The sequence below is a fragment of the Salvia splendens genome, chromosome 14 (assembly GCF_004379255.2).
Source record: "Salvia splendens isolate huo1 chromosome 14, SspV2, whole genome shotgun sequence".
NCBI lineage: Eukaryota > Viridiplantae > Streptophyta > Magnoliopsida > Lamiales > Lamiaceae > Salvia > Salvia splendens.
Window position 1 is genome coordinate 3,808,177 of NC_056045.1, and position 23,115 is coordinate 3,831,291.

Below are 23,115 nucleotides of genomic sequence, written 5' to 3' on the forward strand. Positions count from 1 at the left end.
CCGATGCCGCTAAGTATAAGAATATTACTTCGGCTTCGGTTGGAGCAGAGAGAATAGGAAGCTCGGCTAGATAACTTTTGAGCTCGTCAAAGGCTTTTTTCTGCTCGGCTCCCCACTCGAACTTTGGTGCCTTTTTCAACACCTTGAAGAACGGCAGTTGCTTTTCGGCTGCTTGGGAAAGGAATCGATTCAGTGCGGCTAGACATCCGGTTAGCCTTTGCACGTCATGTATGGACTTCGGCATTGCCATGTTCTGAACGACTTGAACTTTTGAGGGGTTTGCCTTGAGTCCGTCCTTTGAAACCCAACAACCCAGAAACTTTCCCGAATCTACCAAAAAGGTACACTTTCGGGGATTAAGTTTGAGGTCGGCTTTCTTGAGCACGTCGAGAGTGGACTTGAGGTTGTGCTCGTACTCCGAGGTGCTTTTGCTTTTGACGACTATATCGTCAACATACACTTCGACCTCCTTTCCAATCAGGTGCCGAAAAAGCTTGTCTACCATCCTTTGATAAGTGGCTCCGGCATTCTTTAAACCGAATGGCATCTTTTTATAAGCGAAAATGCCGAAATCAGTAATGAAGGCCGTTTTTGAAGCGTCAATCTCATCCATTAAAACTTGATGGTATCCTTTGTACAGATCAAGAAAACAAAAAATTTCAAAGCCTATCAAAGCTTCTACTTTTTTATCTATGTTCGGAAGGGGATAGCAATCTTTGGGACAGTGCTTATTTAGATCGGTGAAATCTATGCACATCCGCCATCCTCCTTCCTTTTTCTTGATCATGACAGGATTGGCCACCCACGAAGGATACTTCACTTCGAATAACACATCCGCCTTCAATAATTGACGGACTTCGTCATGGATGACTTGACTTCGTTCTGCCGCAAAGAGTCTTTGCTTCTGTTTTATCGGCCGGACTGAAGGATCAATATTTAACCGATGAGTGATTACCTCGGGGGGCACTCCGGTCATGTCCAACGGAGACCATGCAAAGACGTCTTTATACTCCTTGAGGAGCTGGATGGTTTTTTCCCGAAGTAGGGGCGTTCCCGCGAAGCCGATCTTAACCGTTCTGGATGGATCGTCTTCGTACAGCTGAACTGTCATCGAGTTCGGCTCCGGTATGACTTCGGTCATCGCCTCTGACTCCGGCTGCTGTGATTGCTATGCTTGGTGGTGCCGATCTGACTGCTCGGCACTTCTAAGCGCAATTTGCAGACATTCCTTTGCTCTCTTTTGGTCACCTCGGATGACCGCTATCCCTCCTTTAGTAGGGATCTTGATGGTGAGGTGATAGGTAGAGCAAACGGCCCGAACTGTGTTGAGCCAGTCTCTTCCCAGGATGACGTTGTACGGGGACCGAGCTTTCACCACGAAAAACTCAATCATCGTACTGGAGCTAGTAGGCGCTTTCCCCACCGTGATCGGAAGGCTGATAATACCTTCAGGGCGGGTGTCCTCCTGAGTGAAGCTCTTCAGGGGAAGCGGAGCCGGACTGAGCCGAGCTGGGTCCACTTCTAGTTTGTCGAAGCACTCTTTAAAAAGAATGCTAACCGACGCTCCTGTATCCACAAACACCCTGTGGATCAGTTTGTTTGCCACTCCGGCTTGGATGACAATGGCGTCTTGGTGAGGAGAGATGGCCGGGACGGGATCAGCAGCCGAGAACGTAATCACTTCGTCCTGCTTCAGCCTTTTATGCGTTGGCTCCTCTCGATTGGAGCCTCTGCGTTCTGACTTTAGGGACGACTTGGTCTTCCCGGCAGGGAGCGCGTCAATAGTCTGGATTACTCCATCATATTGCGGCTCGTCATCGTCTTCGGGATCCGGCTGCCTTTTCGGATCCTGAGGAGCGCAGTTCGCACCACTCTGCTTTTTATTCTTCTTTGGCTGCTTACTTCGGTATTTTTTCAATGTCCCTGCCTTCACAAGAACATCGATACCTGCAGCCAAGTTTCTGCACTCCTCAGTATCGTGACCGTGGTCTTGATGGTAGGAGCAGTAGTTATCCTGTGGTCGGCGCGCGGCTGATTTCGTCATCCGCTTTGGCTTTTCGAATAAGTCAGAGTGCAGTTCGAAAATTTCCGCTCTCGGCTTGTTCAGCGGTACGAACTGAGCGGGCGGCTTCTCGGGATTGAGACGAGGGTCCCAATCTGTCTTGCACCGGAGCCCTTTGAATTCTTTCAAATGGAGTCCGGCGAGGATGCCCCTGATCGCTATGATCGGGCTTCCTTCTGTCTCCTCGGGACGATGAGCTGTCTAACGACCGTTTGCGACGGTCTGCCTCATCGGCCCGGGAGTACTGGTCCGCAATGTCCCACATTTCCTGAGCTGTCTGCGGACCGCACTCAACGAGCTTCCTGTAGAGAGCTCCGGGCAGGATTCCATTTTGGAATGCCGAGATGACAAGCAGATCGTTGAGATCGTCTACTTGCAGGCATTCCTTATGGAATCTTGTCATAAAGTCGCTAATTTTTTCGTCGCGACCTTGACGAATGGAAAGCAGCTGAGCCGAAGTGATTCGGGCTTCCGCTTTCTGAAAGAACCTCCTGTGGAAGGCATCCATTAGATCTCGGTAAGATCTGATGCTGCCCTGGGGGAGGCTATCGAACCACCTTCTCGCGTTCCCGATGAGCAGCTCGGGAAACAGCTTGCACATGTGGACCTCGTTGAGACCCTGGTTCGCCATGTTATATTGATAGCGCCCCAAGAAATCGTGAGGGTCCACGAGCCCGTCGTAAGTCATCGACGGAGTTCGGTAGTTCTGTGGTAGGGGAGTTCGGGTGATGTCGTCCGAGAACGGAGTCTTCAGTGCTCCGTACACGGCGAATCCGATATCTCGTCGGTATGGAGGAGATTGAGTTCTCCTGTGATTCCGGTACCGAGGAGGAGCTGGAATATGTCGGGGTTGAGGATTCTTTCTCCTGGGAGATGCGACACTACTGCGGTAGTGACTTTCTTGTGCGGAGGGAGAAGGAGAATCCGTCGTTTTCGTCTCCGGCTGCTTTTGGCTTTTTCGCAGGAAGGTTAAGAATTCCTCCTGCTTTTCAGCCAAAAACTGCTTGACAGCCTCATTCAAATCGGGCTGCTGGGAAGACTCAGTGGGACGATTTTTGGAGCGGCTTGTTCCTTCGCCATGAGAACTGGTGGTGGATTTATCCCTAGGCTGTTTTCCCGACCTATGGGATGGATTGGCTTCCTCCTGGTTCTCACGGGCTGGAATACGGGTATTCTGCGATCTGGTATGCATTTTTTGGGTGGAAAAAATGGATCAAAAATTCGCTTTATCACAAATTTTGTTCTCTGCTTCCCACAGACGGCGCCAGTGATGAATCCGCGAATTATTGATGTTAATAAATGCTGGTAGAGAATGAAGATTATGACACGGTGAATTTACGTGGTTCGATTTACTGAGGTAAATCTACGTCCACGGGAAGAAGGGAGGGCAAGATTGTATTGCTTGATCTGGGATTACAGCTTACAACACAGACTTGCTATATGATTTTATCTCTAGAGAGCTTAACCCTTTTCTATCAGATCTAAGTTCTATTTATACATTGAACTAGGATCGTGGTTTGCAGCCCCACTAACAAGATCGTGGGTGAGCAATAACTGCTCAATAACTGCTTCATACCACTAAATAGATCGTGGGTATAGTGGAGGTCGTGGAGGCCTTTCGTGATTCCACCAACTCCTAGTTCGGTCGAATGCTGAGACCGAACTGCTGGACTTTACCGATCAGCTCTTGCCGATCTGAGAGGAGAGCTTGACTGGTCGGCTTTTTACCGAGCTGTAGGCTGAGTCCGAACTCTTTGGTCGTGCCGAACTCTTTGGTGCCGAACTCTTTGGTGCCGAACAGATACTCTTTCTTGGGCTCTGGGCTGATGGGCCGTCACTGTTATTGGGCTTGCCATTAGGGTTTAGTTCGTACCCCATCACTACTCCATATCATTCAAGGTTGTAATGTTATTTTGTAAAAATAACTAGTACAGTATATACTAATCAACCAGGAAATGTAAATTATGAAAGAGCTATGGTGTAGGTTTCAAATAAAAGTTTAAAATAAAGAATATATTAATCATTTAAAATGGAGTAGTAAATAAAATTAAGATATAACTACCGCTAGAATAGATTAAGATCTAATTAAAGTCAATCACAAGTCACAACAGAATTCGGTTTTGATATCTCGAAAGATTTAGCATGATTTTAAATCATAATTGTCAGTTAGTTAGTTGGCCTAAGGAGATTGGCCCCTTTTGTTTACCATTATCCACAAAATCAATCGTGTCTTACACTTTATCCTTTTCAAAGTTATGCTTTACACATTTTTTCATTTGTATGAAACAAATGATGGCTTTGGATTATTTGTATATGGCATTAATTAGATTTCAGTGGATGCTAGATGTAAATTTATTTTCAATACCCACTAACCTTTTCCTATTTTTATACACATAATATTTTAAATAAGAGTACATAGTGTTCTTGTTACCTTAGCGTCTTGGATCCAGTTGGAGGATAGTCTATTTTCAATTTTCATACGTATCAAAAATAACATTTTTGTTTGGAAAATGTAATCTATATGCAATTGTAGTATGTATAATTTTGTGATTTATTTTCACAATTATTTAATAAGGATAATTTAGTAATTGAAATAATTAATTAGACAATTAAAATTAAGAAAATGTACTACAAGTAGTATACAAATGTTTCCTTCCACTGAGAAATAGGATTATCATTTATCAACATTCATCTATTATGTCTTGTTGAAATAGTATGGCAGTGGGTGGATGCTCTAATTTTAGGTAATGTGTTGATTATAAATAATTGAGTATTTGACTATTGATTACATGTAAAAAACGCGATATTCCTCAAAATAATTGGAAGCAGCCAAAGCAATTTATGCTATTAAAAAGTCCACCAAACGTTGTTCAAATGTTCAATTCTGTGTACTTCATTTGGATTCAATTATTAGTATTATAGTGCTTAGGCCAAATATTTTATATTCGAATAACAAAAATCTATTTATATAACTAGTGAGAAAAAAATAAATGGAGCAACAGTTCTTCTTCTTATTATTTGGTCCATCATTCCACTACTACATAGGTAATATTCAGCATTCAATCTTGCAAACGCTTTTTTTCCGTTTTTATTTTTTTAAGTGAAATAGATAAATTCTGATGGATGTATACTCATAGATACATTGATATGCATAAGCATAACCAACTAGTACTACTATTTATTTTTCATTTACTACTATTTTTTTTTGTAAATGAAATAGTAGCATTCAACTTTTAAACCATGAACTTAAAAATAAAATAAAAATATAGTGTACGTCGCAGCTAGCGTTACTTAAAAATTAAAATTGTCACACATATATATACAGAGATACATACTAGTTAATTACTAGATATATAGTAGTATATGATAATATATGTTTCATTTTATATACTTTACATAGAAAAATAGAACAAGTACGTAGGAGTATGATCGATTGCAATTGGTAAGCGACAAGAGAAATTGACTTCAATTGGCAACATGCAAAAGACCGTCACTCTTTTTTATTTATGATTTCTAATCATATATTTTAAAATTCAAAACAAATTAAATATTGAAGAATGTTTTAGGTTTTTTCTACAGCAGTAGTTGTAGCTTAGTGGTCTGCGCACACAATTATTGAATATTTGCATGAAACCATAAACATGTAAATCTAACACAAGGTAGCATGTGCATAGAATTGAAGTCAAAATATTGCTGAACTTCCTAAAATAAACAAAATTACAAAAGCTGGCCTAAGAAAGCAAAAACAAGAAAATAGATATATTAATCCCAAATATAGCAATTACCAACTCGTCAATATATAGTTGTTTAAATCAACTGTCTATCTTACTTTTATTTTATTTTTAAGTAAATATATAGTTTGTGAAATTTGGAGAAGCAAATTGCAGAAAAAAAACTCCTATCAAAGAAGATGAGAAACTACCATGGAAACAGTTGAACCAATAGAGAAAAGCGTAAAGGAGAAATTTTAATGACTACAATGTGAAAGATTTGACTACAGAGTATAGTAAAGCCATATATATAGGCCAGGAAAATTAGCAAAACATACTAAACTAATTACAAATTTATTTTCTATTTTAGCGTACACATTCAGCACATATTTGAATAAGTTCGGTAAAACTAGTTACTTTTCTCAACAGTCATTATAATTTTAAATATTAAATGCATTTATGACAAAATTCGAAATTCAACTATATCTATGTGATAGTTAATAGAGAAAGTCCATACTCCAAGCTATAAATAATAAATGCATGTTTCAATTTCTTGATCATTAATTACCATGCGTGTTTCTTAGTACTTTTTGTTTGGCTATGATGTGTCCAATTTTTCTTGCAAGAATATAAGGCACATGGGAGGTAGAACATTGCATGTAAAAGGAAGTTAAAAAGAGCTGAATTTTTCCACAGCTCCATAAATATTTAATTACAAAAAAGAATTTTTGAGCTTTTATGACTAAACCACGTTGCCTTCTTTCCATCCATTCATGCTGGGACTTGGTCTAGTTACCAAGTCACATTTATTTATGTGAGAAATTTTTGTTTTTGTTGGAGTTACTATTATATTCAGATTGTCACGGTTGAGTAGATGCTTAATATTTTCTATAATTTTGTAATTTAGGCAAATCATACATGTTTCAATAGGTTGAGTAGATGCTTAATATTTTCTACAATTTTGTAATTTAAGCAAATCATGCATGTTTGAATGCTAGCCTTTGTCTTTAGACATCAGTTGTTATTTCTTCCTTTCTATAAGAGTTTATTTTGTAATTTCATCGGTTGTTATTTTCTCTTTCATATAGGAGTGCAAGTATTATAAACAAAGGATGTTTGAGCTAGCATATAAAAATAAAATATCAGAAATTCAGTTTTAATATAAAAAAAATGAGTCGTGTCACGATTTAACCAATTTGTCTTGCAGCTAAATATTTTAGTGTGTTAAATTAAATGGCATAAGCTCGTTCTACCTTTCGAGAGATTTACTGGTATATAAGGGCTTGTAATGTGGCCAAGTTGTGACTCACAAATTTTATTAGAATCGAGGCCGGTCAATGTAGCTTGACCGGGATGTATGAGTGATAAAAGTTTTACTTTTGTGAAATTAAATAATACATAATCAATCAATGATCAATCTACGTTAATAGTATATAATCGTGGTGTATTCGCTTTTATTAAATCGATTCTTAATGATTCAAAAAAATGATGAATTAAAGTTGGTCACTTAAAATTTTAAGGAGTTGTGAGAAAAATAATAAATTAATTATCTCACATTGGTTAATGAGCTTTCATTAGTACTGTATTTAAGAGGCTAGAACAATTTATTATTCTACATTATTGGATCTTGACAAATTGATCTTTATTCTTATTATAGGCTTGGTTTGGGCCCAAATGAATTTTTTACCATAAATTGGAGATGACAGAACTCTGCCCATTGAATTAACCCAACACTTGCTTGGGCTCGTAGCCCAAAATCAGATATGACCCAGCAAATAAAAATGTGATATGGCTCATAGTATTTATTCTGCTTATTGATTTGGTATGATGTTTTAATTCTCTATGACATTCCTAGTAATTTTTATACTCTTTCTCATAACTAACAATATTTATTCATGTATTGTCATTTCTCACCAATATTTATCATTCTAACTTAATCCTTTCTCATAACTAACAATATTTATTCATGTATTGTCATTACTCACCAATATTTATCATTCTAACTGAATCCTTTCTCTAGACATATTAACGTAGGAATGTGATCAAATATAAACTCTAAATATTATACAAACTCCAAACTATGATCTGAACCGTTAGAATATATCAACATATGATAAAATAATAGCAACAAAAAATGTCAACGATTGATGTTTTGTTGAAATTGTGTTGACATTTTATTCACATTGTGCTGACATAAAAATCTTAAAATTTTACACTGTGTTGACATTGTGTTGAAGTTGTTTTGAAACTGTGTTGAAAAGTTTGGAGTTCGTACAATATATGAGTTTGCATTTTATCACTACCTTATTAATTAACGTATATGTATATAAAATCACTGAAACATCAAATCATATAGAAATGTATTAATTCGACCTATGTGATCTAATTCAACATTGATAACACACGATGTAATACGAGTTAACACGATATGATAATGACACGATAATGACCCCAATATGACTTCCACGATTAAAACATGATATTACACTATTAAACCTAATTTATACAACTAAAACCTAATATTACACATTGAAAATCTGATTTACACAATTTAAATAAAGTAGACATTTATAATATAGTAATTTACATACAAATTTTATTATATTTTAATGCTTTGTTTGAACCAACCAAAATTATCAGATTCATACGGTTCAACTTTATAAGGACACGTATATAATAAAACTTGATACAAACTCAAAAATTTTGTGTGTACTCCTATCATAGTTCATGTTGTATCAAAAATTCCCAGCTCTATTATTATCCAATAATTTTTTGTCTGCTTGAATTTATAAAGAAATAAAATCTAAAATTCAAGTATTTTATGACCAAGAAAAAAGAATTGGCTAAATTTTAAAATTGAAATATGGTTCATGAATTTACAAGCAATCAAATCCATATATTACAATATGAAACAAATTTTCAATTATAGTAAATTAATATTAAATTTTAAGAAAATACTCATATTTACTAAAATACTCCTTCAAATTCTAAAAAATATTGGGAGATTTGTGTACTTTCCTAGGTCTCAATGTAGCACCGTCAATGGTTGTAATTATACAAAATCTTCCCATATTTTTATTTGATGAATAACATTATCATTTCATTAGCTGCTAGTGTTTAATTTAATGACATCATTTGACTCAACATGACTTTATCATAAGAAAAAAATTTAAAATACCACAATCGTAAAAAGTTAAATAATTGTGGAGCAATGCATTAAGTACTTTCACTAGTACACTTTTTTTTTGTTGCAAATTTGGTGAAAGGTTGTGCTTATCCAACATTTAATCCCACGTAAACAAAATCTTGAGTCATAACACAACAGATAGTATTTAAATCCAAATTAATACTGATAAAATAGGTTAAAAGATGGGTTTTGGGGAATAATTTCATTCGATTCTATTGATTATTGGAGCAGCTATACATGCCTTCTTATAGGCTACCAACAAGAATACACATAAGATAAGATCTTCCTAATTTCATATACATGGAAAATATAAAATACTAATCTTCCTATTAATTGTGATTGTAGGAAAATCAGCCTCTTGATTCTCCAAGATCTTCTCCTTCCAATACTCTCCCTCAAGTTAAGTGATGGGATCCCCAATGCTTAACTTGTTCAATACACCTCGAAAAGAAATTGAGTTCACTGCCTTTGTCAGGATGTCCGCCAATTGATCTTCGGACTTGACATAGGGTAATTCCACTATCTTTGCATCAATGGTATCTTTTATGAAGTGTCGATCCACCTCCACGTGCTTCGTCCGATCATGTTGGACTGGGTTCTCTGAGATGCTAATGACAGCCTTGTTGTCGCACAACAATCGACATGGTTGTGTGGATTTGAGGTCGAGTTCGGTCATCAATCTCCTGAGCCATAGCACTTCTGTTAATCCACTCTTAACTCCCCGAAATTCAGCCTCTGCACTCGACAATGCCACTACCTTTTGTTTCTTGCTTCTCCATGTCACCAAGTTTCCCCCTACAAAGGTGAAGTATCCTGCTGTCGACTTCCTGTCATTCGGATTTCCTGCCCAATCTGCATTAGTATAGCCGTGTATTTCCAAATGCCCATGTTTCTTGAACAATACTCCATGACCCGGGGTACCCTTCAAGTACCGTATTATTCTCATTACTGCCTCCCAATGTTCTTCCTGTGGAGCATGCATAAATTGACTTACTACTCCAACGGCATATGCAAGATCTGGTCTGGTGTGGGATAGGTAAATGAGTTTCCCAACCAACCGTTGATACTTCCCTCGATCAGCGAGTTTGGCTCCTTCTCGAATCTGTAGTCCGTGATTCTGAACCATTGGAGTGTCTACTGGTTTGCAATCTAGCATTCCAGTTTCTGCCAGGATGTCGAGTACGTATTTCCTCTGGTTGATGAAGATCCCTTGTTTTGATCTAAGCACTTCTATTCCCAGAAAATACTTCAAGTGACCAAGGTCTTTCATCTCGAATTCCTTGGACAAGTTCTTCCTTAGCTGCTCTATTTCTTCCTCATCATCACCAGTGATAATCATATCATCAACGTAAATAATGAGACATGTGATCTTACCATTCTTCTTCTTGAGGAACAAGGTATGATCCGAGTTGCTCTGGCAATACTCATACTTCTTCATCACTTTAGTGAACCTCCCAAACCAAGCTCTGGGAGATTGCTTGAGGCCATATAACGTTTTCTTGAGTTTGCACACGTCCCCATTTTTGAAGTCACCAGTAAATCCAGGTGGAGGGACCATATAGACCGACTTGGTCAATTCTCCATGCAGAAAAGCATTTGTCACATCGAACTGGTGTAGCGGTCAGTCCCGGTTGGCGGCTATCGAAAATAGTACTCTCACTATATTGATCTTCGCTACTGGCGAGAAGGTCTCTGCATAATCGACACCATAAGTCTGGGTGTATCCCTTTGCTACTAGCCTTGCCTTATATCGGTCAATGGATCCGTCAGGCCTCCTTTTTATTGTAAACACCCATCTGCATCCCACTGTAGTAGCTCCTTCAGGCAGTGGGCTGACTTCCCAAGTTTTGTTCTTTAGCAATGCATCCATCTCTACAAACATAGCGTCCCTCCAATGTTTAATTTTCCATGCCTCTTCTGCGGTATAAGGGATTTCTTCTTCCTCGTAAAGAGCAGCCTCAACGCCCTAGCCATTTTGGCCAAATTTCCTTTCACAAAGTTAGCCACCGCATACTGATTTTTCCTGCCTGTCTTTTCTGGGGAGAATCTTTTTGGAGGAATTCCACGATTACTTCGTGGTGGAAGGATGTATCGTCCTGTACTCTCATCAAGGGTCGTGCTTTCATCGACAGTTTCTGTATCAATAGGGTCAGCAGTAGTACTATCTTCGTGAGGTGGATTAGGAGTTACCTCGGGTGTTTCGGATACCGGTTGAGGTGAGACACTTGGTTGCGGTTGAGAGTACTCTGGAGTGGTCGAGATCTGCTCGGCGGCGGTGCTAACTGACTCTGTTAGGTTGCTGTTGGAGTGATTTGACTCGGGCACAAACCAACTTAGGTAGTCTATTGAGTTATTCGACTCACTCTCCCCCTGGCTACTAAGTTGGGTGTGGTAAAAGAACTCTGTTTCTAGGAAATTGCAATTCATGGTGGTGGTTACCCGTTTTGTGGTTGGATCATAACATCGATATCCCTTTTGGTGAATCCCGTAGCCCACGAACACACATTTGGTAGCACAAGGTGATAATTTTGTTCTCTCATGTTTCGGGATATGGACATAAACAGTGCATCCAAAAACTCTTGGTTGGAGGTTACGGTGTTTGGGTATTTTGGTTATTTTGGAAAGGGTGTCGAGGGGTGTTTTCTTGTTTAAGACTTTAGTGGGAAGTCGGTTTATAAGGTAGATAGAGGTAGCAACTGCTTCGGGCCAGAAGTGTGTGGGAACCTTAGACTCAAACATCAAGGCTCGGGTTATCTCGAGGATGGTTCTATTTTTTCTTTCGGCTATCCCATTTTGTTCTGGTGTGTAAGGACAAGAAGTTTGGTGGATTAGGCCTTTTTCGGTGAAAAAATCTGTCATTCTTTGGTTCACAAATTCCCTCCCATTGTCAGATCGAAGGGTTTTTATCGTGGTTTGGAACTGGGTTTGGATAAGATGAAAGAAAAGGATAAATTTATCAACCACTTCAGATTTGTGTTTTATAAGATATATCCATGTCATCCTAGTGCAATCATCTACAAAAATCACAAAGTATCTCAAACCATTCCCCCCAATAACAGGTGCAAGACCCCACACATCAGCATGAACAAGGGAAAAAACAGAATGCATACGAGTAATTGAAGGTTTAAATGATTGTCTATGGCTCTTGGCCAAAACACAAGTCTCACAACCAAAATCTTTGGGAATAGAAAGTTTAGGAAAAATCAAACTAAAATAACCAGGAGAGGGGTGGCCCAGTCGTTGGTGCCAAAGCCAAATCTTCCTTTTCGTGGACCCGTGAGCCAGCATCGCACTGCCTTGTTGAGCTATCTCATCCACGTAGTAGAGTCCTTGGCTCTCAGTGCCACGCCCAAGTATCTTCCTCGTCCGAATATCCTGCAAAATACAGAAATCCGGAAGCATCAGCAACGTACAGTTCAATTCTTTTGTTACATGGCTTATGGACATCAATCTCTGAGACAAAGTAGGAACATAGAGGCAGTTTGATAATCTTAACGTCGGGGATATCTCAATAGTACCCGCCCCAGCCACAGTAATTAATTCCCCACTGGCAGTTTAGATGTAGGTCTTAGTGATATCACTAAAATAAATGAAATCATTTTTATTTAGAGTCATGGTGTCGGTTGCCTCACAATCAAATATCCACCCCTTTTTTTCATCCCAGTTATCCCGTTTTACTATAAATGCAGCGGAAATATGGTCCAAGGGCTCAAATTGATTTCTAAGTGGGATAGGGCTAAATTGTCTATTTTCCAAACAATCTGGGGGGGTTTTCACGAAATTCAACTGTCTGGGGTCCAGGGTGTAACCCATCATAAGTTTGGGAACTATTATGCAAAAAACGGGGTATATTCTGTAATTTAGGGAAATCTAGGGGAGGCATACGAGATTTAAAAAAGTTGGGGGTTTGATAAGGAAAGTTAGGGTTAGGGTTCACTCCCCCTAACCCGTTACCTCCGATGCCGCCGCCTTCCCCAGTTCGGTCCCGTGTTCTGCCGGCGAAATTGCCGGCGCCAATCAATCCATCGTCGTTCCCGCCTCCGCTGGAGACTTCCGGTTCGTCCCTCTGTTTCCCACGCCCGATTTAAGCATCTCGGTTTCCAGCCACCGATTTGTGTGACTCATCTCCGGTGGTTACTCCAACCGCCATCCTTGCCTTCGCCGTCTGCCTCTCTTCCCACCATTCGGGGTAGTCGTGCAATTGAAAGCACGTTTCGCGGGTATGCTTCTGCATCCCGCAGTGAGAACACCACAACTTCGATTTGTCCACCGGCTTGTTTCCCGGGCGGTGGTGGGTTGTCTGGGGGGTCCGTTTCGGTGACCTCCGGGTCGCTGTCCTTGAGCCGCCAGTCCGTGTCCAATCCCATGCGAGTCTCCTCCTCCGTGACTATGGGTAACCGGATTTGGGGATTCCGGTTGCCCTAACCTCCGTCGGGCTGCCTCCTTTTTGATCCACCCATAGGCAGTTTCTAGCGGAGGGGGGGACGCTTCTTTGAGGATGTCCCGTCGCACTCCCTCGTGTTCATCATTCAATCCCGCGAGGAATCGGAGTAGCCTCTTGGTGTTTGAGTAGATTCTGAACTGGTTCACGCCCTTCTCGCAGCAATCGATCGGTTGTTTTTGGCACCGATCAATATTGATCCACATCCCGTGGATTTTGCTGTAATATGTCTCCAGATCCATGGTTCCTTGTTTGATCGTATTTGCTTTATCTTCCAGGTCGTATACGAGGTATAGATCGGCTTCACTCTCGTATGTGGTAGCGAGACTGTCCCAAATTGCCTTGGCCGATTGGTGATGAGCGAAATCGGCAATGATATCGTTCTCGATATTATCCACAATCCAGGAGAAAACGATTAAATCCATTTCCTCCCAATCATCGTACTCCTTGCTCCCTGGCAGTGGCGGAGTTGGTTTTCCGGTAATATGGGAGTAGCCTCCCCTGCGCCCAATCGCAACTTTCATTAGCCGCGACCATAGAGGGTAATTTCCTCCATTGAGTTTAAACGCAACAGTTATGTTTTTACTCGCTCGTATCTTGCTGCTTGATGATTCTGAGTCTGATTCGGTTGGTTTCTTTTCGTCTGACATTGTTGGGATACTGATTTGAGTTTGTTTGCTCTCTGATTTTGTGAATTGGCCGAGATTGGTATGGGGTGGGCAGTGATGAGTTTTGTAAAATCTGAGCCCTAGTTCGACTCCTGCTCTGAAGCCATAATAGAAATCCATGGGTTCCATCCTAAAACCAATTGGTGATAGGAGGAGGGGCTCATGAGACTTATATACTAGTGATAGGAGGAGGGGCTCATGAGACTTATATACTAGTTTCAGTTTTCTCTTGACACCGATGTGGGACAGTTATATGTTATATTTTTAGTTTCAATTGCCAACACCCTCCCTCAAACCCTTCAAGGTGAACCTTGGAGGGGTTGGACTTTTTTCTAATCGATTGGACAATCGGCCCAATTTTTTTTTAATCGGTTGGACCACTTGGCCCAAATTTTTAAATCCAGATATACTGCTGGGTCAGTCATTTTTCGGTTTCGGCCCAGATATACTGCTGGGTCAGTTAAACTTTCCAAGGTTGGACTTTTTTCTAATCGATTGGACAATCGGCCCAATTTTTTTTTAATCGGTTGGACCACTTGGCCCAAATTTTTAAATCCAGATATACTGCTGGGTCAGTCATTTTTCGGTTTCGGCCCAGATATACTGCTGGGTCAGTTAAACTTGACCCACAGTCGGCGATCCGCTCTGAAGCCATGATAGAAATCCATGGGTTCCATCCTAAAACCAATTGGTGATAGGAGGAGGGGCTCATGAGACTTATATACTAGTTTCAGTTTTCTCTTGACACCGATGTGAGACAGTTATATGTTATATTTTTAGTTTCAATTGCCAACAAATACCATTCAATAACATATTTATAATTTCTAATATTTAAATGTAAATATAAGTATGGTCTAACACTTCTAACAGTCTTAATTTAAATGTTATATTTTTTTGTAAGATTCCATAAATTAGACCAACGGTGCGCATCCGGCGCATTATATCAGTAACCAGACGAGACAACGAGTTTCACCGTGTTTTTCCATTTGAATTTGAAAAAATCACACCCAATTCTTCTACTGTCTCTCACTTCAATTCTATAAGCTTCTTCCTCATTCCCAATCCCTAATTCTTTTTCGAATCGCGAGTAGCTGAAGCTCAATCGCATTGATCTGTTGCATTTTCTCTACTTTTTTTTCCATTAAGAGTATAAGATGGCGACAATGGAGAGTTTGATTGGATTGGTAAACAGAATACAGAGGGCTTGCACCGCCCTCGGAGACTACGGCGGCGGCGATCAGGCTTTCTCCTCGCTCTGGGACGCTCTCCCCTCCGTTGCCGTTGTCGGTGGTCAGGTCGGTAGATTAAATCACGATTATCGTAATGAAAATCGGTTTGCTATGCTCATTAGCTGAAGTAGAGACTCGGATAGTGGATGGCTCTCGTTTTTATGATGGGAGCGATTTGTGAAATTAGCAGATCTGTGCAGATTATGCATTGGATTTATTGAATGTTTTGATTTTGAGGGCAAATAGGAATTTTATTCATGATTGGATGTGGGATTTTATGGAGTTGTAGTTTTTATTTCTGATCTGTTTCTGAAATTTGCTTCTGTTAGTAGTTAAAACTTAAAAAGGTTGTCATTTTTCCGCGTGGGTTTTGAATTTGTTCCTTTTGAATGCAGAGTTCAGGGAAGTCTTCGGTTTTGGAGAGCATAGTAGGGCGTGATTTTCTTCCTCGAGGATCTGGTTAGTTCTAGTTAATGCAATTGGTTTTTCACCAGCAAGACCACATTGTGTTTCAAACTACTTGCTTGTGGATTGATTCGATCATTTGCAATGTTGGTTTTAATTTTTTTTTTGTTGTGAGTTCAGGAATCGTTACGAGGAGACCACTGGTGTTGCAACTGCAGAAAACAGAAGATGGGAAGGAGTATGCAGAATTTGGCCATTTGCCTAGGAGGCGATTCTCTGATTTTGGTATGTCTCTAGTGACCAAGTGTGATGCTGCACTTTCGTAGTGATTCTATTGAAAAGGTGCTTATGTCATGTTCTTTTCTGATGCAGCTTCTGTTCGTAAGGAAATTGAGGATGAAACTGATAGAATCACAGGAAAGACAAAACAAATTTCTCCAGTTCCTATTCACCTCAGTATCTATTCACCCAATGGTATATATCTATTTTCAGTGCTAAATTATCTTCCACTGTGTGGCATATGATAAGTTCATAGGGGGTTCAACTCTGTCTGCTGATTGTTTTTTCTTTCAAATTTTTTCTTGCAGTTGTCAACTTAACTCTTATTGATCTTCCGGGTTTAACGAAAGTTGCTGTTGGTATGGTCTTATCAGTTATTCTTCTAATTGTTGAAATTTAATTAGTATACTATACATCTGATGCCAAAAAAACAAAATCAACTCTCTGCAGAGGGGCAAGCTCAAACTATAGTTGAAGACATTGAGAATATGGTTCGCTCTTATGTTGAGAAGGTATATTTATTGTATTTGGTATGAGATGTATGTATTTTTCAGTGGTTATGTGCATGTGTGTATCACATTTCGTTTGGCTTGCAGCCCAACTGCATCATACTGGCAATTTCTCCTGCAAACCAAGATATTGCTACATCAGATGCTATTAAAATTGCAAGGGAAGTGGATCCATCTGGTAAGAACCTTCCTCCTATAATTTAAAGCATGATTTTTAACTCTAGTGCTATTTGGTGATCAGTATACAACTCATGCAGGTGATCGTACATTTGGAGTGCTTACAAAGCTTGATCTGATGGACAAAGGAACCAATGCGGTCGATGTAATTCCCTCTGCTCTATATGTGTATATTATGCACAGTAAAATAGAAAGATATTTCTAACAGTCTTTTTTCACAATTAGTCATAACATGATTTACACCTCGGGTGGGACTAAGAGCAGTAATGATGTTTATTAGTTTTTTAGTTCAAAGTTTACTGCTACTCTTATTTCTTCCATTTTAGCCTCAAAATTGATCACTCTTATAGATGTTGCCCCCCTTTTCATATATTACATGTGCACTCTGATCCAGGAATCTCTCTTATTCTGGCATCTTCTCTTCTCTATCATGTACATTTACAGATAAGCAGTTGAACTTATCCTTTTGTTCTCTACTACTCACAATAGGTTCTGGAGGGAAGATCCTATCGTTTACAACATCCCTGGGTGGGTATTGTGAATCGTTCACAAGCAGATATAAACAAAAATGTTGATATGATGGCTGCTAGGAGAAAGGAGCGCGAGTACTTCGCGACAAGTCCTGACTATGGGCATTTGGCTGGTAAAATGGGTTCTGAATATCTGGCAAAGCTGCTCTCTAGGGTACAATTTTGTTTATCTGCTGCAATCGATATACTTGCTGCTATCTTGTTTGCTTACATTGTTGGATACTTCTCTTTCAGCATTTAGAATCTGTAATCAAAGCAAGAATTCCAAGTATAACTTCCTTGATCAACAAAAGTATAGATGAACTTGAAGCTGAGATGGACCACCTTGGAAGGCCTATAGGGCTTGATGCTGGGGTGAGATATTTGCATTCCTCTTCATGATTTTATAATAAAGTATTTCGACTTTATCAGCAACTGAAGCTTGTTTTCCAGGCTCAATTATACACCATATTGGAACTTTGTCGTGCTTTTGACAAGATATTCAAGGAGCATCTGGATGGAGGGTATGTTTTTCTTGTGGTTTACATCAACCTATTATTACTGTAACATCTGAAGTCTTTTTTACCTGGTTTTAATGATTTATATGCATTAGATATCCCACTTATTTCTGATTATTGTACTCAGTCCACCCCACCACATGTACTTTTCTACCATTATGTGATTTTTCCCTCCTGTTGCCACTCATTTCCCTTACTAAGATGAGTCAGCAGTCAAAACATACTAGTGTTTGTCACTCAAACACTCAATTTGTAATTTCTAATAATGATGATGAATATTGCCGGTCTAGAGCTTATTGTCATTGCTTTTTTGCCCAGATTTTTTATTTTAAAGGTCTTTAACAATGCTCTTCTAGTTACGGTTTGTCTCTAGAGTATTTACCCTTGTCAAACAATGAAGTTGTGGTTTTGGTTTTGGTGGTAGCCATATTGTTTCTTGATTGCTTGACCTACTTTTTAATGCATCCTTGTCTTGCTGTGTTTAGCCTTTATGATGCCATTTCTAACGATGCATAAGTAGCCTACTTGTATTGATAGCCAGTCCCTACATGTCTCATAGTTCATGGATTTCCAACCTAGCAATGTCTACATGGTCATGTGCTCTGCTTATTACAGAAAATTATTGTTATAGATTTTAATCATCTACATAATTATTTCAGCCGTCCCGGAGGTGATCGAATTTATGGCGTTTTTGACAATCAGCTGCCGGCTGCATTGAAAAAACTTCCATTTGATCGCCATCTTTCAGTGCAGAACGTGAGAAAAATTGTCTCAGAAGCGGATGGTTACCAACCACACTTGATTGCTCCTGAACAAGGTTACAGACGGCTTATTGAAGGATCACTAAATTATTTCAGGGGACCTGCTGAAGCTTCTGTAGATGCTGTGAGTACTCTGATATTGGAATTGCCTTCGATACCATTTCTCCCATATAGTATTCAGTATCTTGTTATAACTGTGACTGAGCAAAAAATTGTTGATCAGGTTCACCTTGTATTGAAGGAGCTTGTCAGGAAGTCAATTGGCGAGTGCCAGGTGAGTTCGGAATTCTTACTATCTTGGCTATAATTTATTTGTATTTGTATTTGTATTTTTTTTCTCATGATTCGTTAATTCTTTATTTAATCTCTACCTGGTGGAACAGGAGTTGAAACGGTTCCCAACTCTACAATCAACTATAGCTGGAGCAGCAAATGAATCATTGGAGAGGTTCCGTGAAGAAAGCAAGAAAACAGTTGTTAGATTGGTTGATATGGAATCCTCATATCTGACTGTAGATTTCTTCCGAAAACTTCCTCAGGAAGTAGAGAAAGCTGGGAACCCAGGGGGAAACCCGCGGGACAACACGCCAGCTTCACAGAACATTGATCGTTATGCAGAGGCACATTTCAGGAGGATAGGTTCTAATGTCTCGTCTTACGTGTATATGATATCTGAGACTTTGAGGAACTCTATTCCCAAGGCAGTGGTTTACTGCCAAGTTAAGGAGGCCAAACAGAATTTACTCAATTACTTCTACACCCAAATTGGGAGGAGAGAGGTATTTTCTCTTGTCTTTCATTCTATGCCAGATGTTTCCTGAAATATCATTTCTTATTACGGAGTACATTGGAAATATTGAGCTGTACTTCATCAGGTTATTATTACATTGGAAATACTGAGCCATTTGCCTTGTTCCTACTCGCGTCTCGTGATGTTGCAGGGTAAGCAACTTTCAGAGTTATTGGATGAAGATCCAGCATTGATGGATAGGAGGCTGCAATGTGCTAAAAGACTTGAATTGTACAAGAAAGCACGGGATGAGGTTGATTCTGTGGCATGGGTTCGATGAATTTGATGATACTCTACAAAGTCATGTTGTATGTTAATATATATTGTTCACGGCGGCGTGATTTGTCAGATTCTGCGACTGAATGGAGCAGTTCATTATCATTACTGTTTTGTGATTCATTATATTGATTGGTTTGATGATCTAAGATTTTGATGATTTGTTGTAATGGCGTAAATGAAGGTGATGTTCATCTTTACAAGTCACATATTTACTCTCGAAACTTGTAGTACTATCCATTGTTGGATCGATCAAGTGATTATTAAGCACTCAGAAACGACCATGTCACCAACTTTAAGATCTGAATCTTTTTTTGCTTTTCTCCAGCAAATTGTCTTCCGATTTCCAGCAACATTTTGTCATTGCAATGAATCATCGAAGTGTAAGGGAAATGAAACGGTATAATTGTGTGTACAGAGGTGTGATACATGGGGTAAACTCCCCCTTTTTTTTTTTTCTTAGGTTCGTTTCGGCTTGTGTATAGCACAAGATGCCAGTTACAGAGACCGGAAAGCAACACATATGGTCATGTATGTCACAAATTTAAATTTGCGTACGATATACATAAATTAGAAGGGAGCATTTGCATACAGCGGGAGGGATATAATGTACCAATTTTATTTAAAAAAGTAAAAACAGCATTGGTATTGAGAAAAACTAAAATAGCTTAGCCGACTATAAATACAAAGACTCATTCAAAGAGTAAACAAAATGAACATTACAGGTTCAAGAAGTGACTCCATGTGGGATAAGCGCTGCTGCTACAATTCTGCCTTCTTCGTTCAATATATTGTAAGTGGATGCTGCATTTCTCTGCAATACAACAAAAAAAAATGTTATGATTTCAGCACTGAGGAAAAAGTACGATCAAGAAACCATGCTGTGCCAGGATTACGTGCAAAGGGGAAAATGAAGCAAGGTTTATTAGGTATATTTATGGATGAAAACGACATAAGTAATACGAGTATGAGGAACTTACTGAGTCAACAACTTCTAGTTTCATGCCAGTCGAACGAATGAAGCTACGAAGTTCAGGATTTACCGGTTGAATATACTTCCCACAGCCAAGAACTAGAATCTCTGAGGTCAATAGAGGCTGGATTCAGCTATCAACACAAATAACATAAAGTGACAGAACAGCGTGGACATCTTGGATGCTCCACCACGTACATAACACCAGTTCAAATAAGGATGACACATAAACAAACACAGACAAATACTACTTCCGGAAATTTGGCAATGACTTAGTTTGCAATTGAGGAACAGATTATAAGTTCAACAGAAATAGAAGATTATGTTAATCAAGCCAAAATGACAACACAGAAAAAAGAAAACCAAAATTTCTGTAGAAATTTACATAAACGCGGGTCAACTATAGTAATATAGTATATCGGGATATTTTTGCATATCCCGAAGAGGCTAAATCGTTTGATAAGCATCACTGAGGTTATTGACATTTATTTTCATCACGATAGAACAAGCAGATCTGATGGTCAAGGGATTAGATAAGCAAATTACTGGCCTTCGTGCACTTCAAAGATCAACACATTTTTTAATTAATAGACATAAGCAGCCTCACATCAAGCCAAACACTATATACCAAAAAAAAGGATCATGTACGCATAAGGGTTTTCCTCAATAAAATAGAAGGTTTGGTATGAGTTTCTGTATATTATGGATGTACTCCTTCTGTTCACATAGTGCATAAAGATCTCGAACATATTAAAAAAAAATAGTGTACTCCCATCTTAATTTCATATCTATATAAGAAAGATATTTGTGCATTCAAATTAGAGTATTTTCCTCTCTCAACCAATTCAAATAAGAGCTTGACTGCCTACATTTCAGGAGAATATAATTAGAATTCTTACCTGGTATGGGCCGCACAGTCTTAAAAATAGACAAGCTGCAAAAAATGATGAAAACAGAATAACATTGAGAATGAGCTTTTCTCTTGCTTTGCGTAAAGAATAAATCAGTGAATGCAGGGATCAAATAATGTCTCACATTCAACTTCAAGTACCTTTCAGGAGTGATATCCGAGAATTTCTTGGGCGTCCAAGACATCAATAAATTCCCTACGCAAAGTATGCTACCTTCATACCTAACTCCATTTACTTTGAACCCAGTGTCATCAAACCTGTCAAAAAAAAGAGAACATGAGTTGGAACAAGTTAATTCGGGGAAACATTCTAAAGAAAGTTCAGAAGGGTTACTATTCACATAAAAAGTCACTAACATAATATTGAGAACACAGTGAATATATGTACACACCAAGTATTCCTACTACTAGTGGAGTCATGGCCAGTATTCTAACTGTGAACACAAATAATTAACTTTAAATGCACTGTTTGCAGCTTCAATATCTATCCTGTGGAAAAACACACTCGAAGTAAATAATCAAAAGATGAACATAGACTCTTTTGCCAAATTTTATGAGATATCACTCTGTTTATTTTATACTATGTGTGAATATGTATCAGCACAAAATTCCATTAATAGGTGCAGTACGAGTGAACTAAAACATGGAAACTCTGAATAGTGAAAGCAAATGAACAAGCTTTCCATCTCTCAAGTCTCCCACGCCCATTCTCACAAAATATGCATGTTATTTAGTTGAAATGTATTCCCAGAAACTGTTCCAATATCTCAAGCTATTTTTGTTAGAAATATCACATGCTAATTCCTGAGTAACAAGAAACACAATTCACTCAATGCAGCTATTTCAACACATTCACATAATGAATCTACATGCCATGAATGTACCTATGAATTTTTGTATGCGTTCAACTGAAACACTCAAAATCAAGACTCCTTATCTAGAGAAATTTAGGAACAAGATAAAATACACAAATGAGGGGTCACAAAGAGATTTTTAGGGTTTATTCCCCAAATAAGAAATTGAGTAGCATGATACCAATCCCACTGAGAATTTTATTAGAAACAACAATAATCAAATTGTAATAAGTAGATAATGAAGAAATTAATGGCAAAAAGTAAACATAATCGGTGAAAACAGGGTTGATTACTCTTTGAAACGGAGCTGGTCTTCCGGGACTTCAGTGATAATATTGATCTGATCGTAGAGAGAGAAAGCCCTTCTAAGCGAAGGCAACGCGATATGGTTCCTGGGCGGCGCCTCTTTCCGAAGCGCCCGCATTAGCGTCGGTAGCGCCGTCGCTCTCTGCCTCACCGCCATCTCTTACGGTGCTTCTGCTCTTTCTCCGGTGCTTTGTGTTTTTTTCTTTTCTGTGATAATCTTTTTCCTCACAAAGAAATCGCATTCACTTCAGAAAATAGAAATGCAACCAAGTAGCGACATTAGTTTCAATTCCAATGAAGTTTTATTTTGGCTTCTAAATTACTCCGAAATATAAATAAGTGGGCGATTAAAAAATGTGATATAATTGGATGTTTATGGAAATTAAGTACTAGATCAGAATTTTGTTTAAATTTTATGATTTTTTGATAATTTTAAAAAGAAATGTTTAACTTGAAATGTACTGTATAAAAACTAATATTACCATGTTTTATATAAAAGTAATTAGATTTTGATTTGACATTTTCACAATCAACCAACATGGCCGGCCTAG

The 23,115-nt window shown here is 38.9% G+C and overlaps 2 protein-coding genes across 2 annotated transcripts; one reads left to right on the forward strand and one right to left on the reverse strand.

Annotated features, from left to right (window-relative positions):
* The first annotated feature begins 15,005 nt into the window (after positions 1-15,005).
* Positions 15,006-19,724, forward strand: LOC121763247 (phragmoplastin DRP1E-like). Its single transcript, XM_042159206.1, has 15 exons — positions 15,006-15,363; positions 15,693-15,756; positions 15,883-15,987; positions 16,075-16,176; positions 16,290-16,340; positions 16,432-16,493; positions 16,578-16,668; positions 16,748-16,812; positions 17,157-17,351; positions 17,432-17,551; positions 17,630-17,700; positions 18,354-18,579; positions 18,679-18,729; positions 18,839-19,234; positions 19,397-19,724. Exons 1-15 carry the CDS (start codon positions 15,223-15,225, stop codon positions 19,523-19,525), a joined length of 1,869 nt encoding a protein of 622 aa, XP_042015140.1. The 5' UTR covers positions 15,006-15,222; the 3' UTR covers positions 19,526-19,724.
* Positions 19,725-20,055: 331 nt separating this feature from the next.
* Positions 20,056-22,857, reverse strand: LOC121763248 (NADH dehydrogenase [ubiquinone] 1 alpha subcomplex assembly factor 3-like). The gene is made up of 5 exons (XM_042159207.1): positions 22,552-22,857; positions 21,546-21,662; positions 21,394-21,428; positions 20,502-20,602; positions 20,056-20,335 (listed from the first exon to the last, which is right to left on the reverse strand). Exons 1-5 carry the CDS (start codon positions 22,719-22,721, stop codon positions 20,249-20,251), a joined length of 510 nt encoding a protein of 169 aa, XP_042015141.1. The 5' UTR covers positions 22,722-22,857; the 3' UTR covers positions 20,056-20,248.
* Positions 22,858-23,115: the final 258 nt, after the last annotated feature.

Excerpts from the sequence above, each read along its gene's own strand:
- LOC121763247 (XM_042159206.1), top strand. The coding sequence starts at position 15,223 with ATGGCGACAATGGAGAGTTTGATTGGATTGGTAAACAGAATACAGAGG. Across the intron at positions 16,177-16,289 it reads CAGTATCTATTCACCCAATG|TTGTCAACTTAACTCTTATT; the intron begins GTATATATCTAT and ends TTTTTCTTGCAG. Across the intron at positions 19,235-19,396 it reads CCCAAATTGGGAGGAGAGAG|GGTAAGCAACTTTCAGAGTT; the intron begins GTATTTTCTCTT and ends GTGATGTTGCAG.
- LOC121763248 (XM_042159207.1), bottom strand. The coding sequence starts at position 22,721 with ATGGCGGTGAGGCAGAGAGCGACGGCGCTACCGACGCTAATGCGGGCG. Across the intron at positions 21,663-22,551 it reads GACCAGCTCCGTTTCAAAGA|GTTTGATGACACTGGGTTCA; the intron begins GTAATCAACCCT and ends TTTTTTTGACAG. Across the intron at positions 20,603-21,393 it reads GACTGTGCGGCCCATACCAG|AGATTCTAGTTCTTGGCTGT; the intron begins GTAAGAATTCTA and ends TATTGACCTCAG.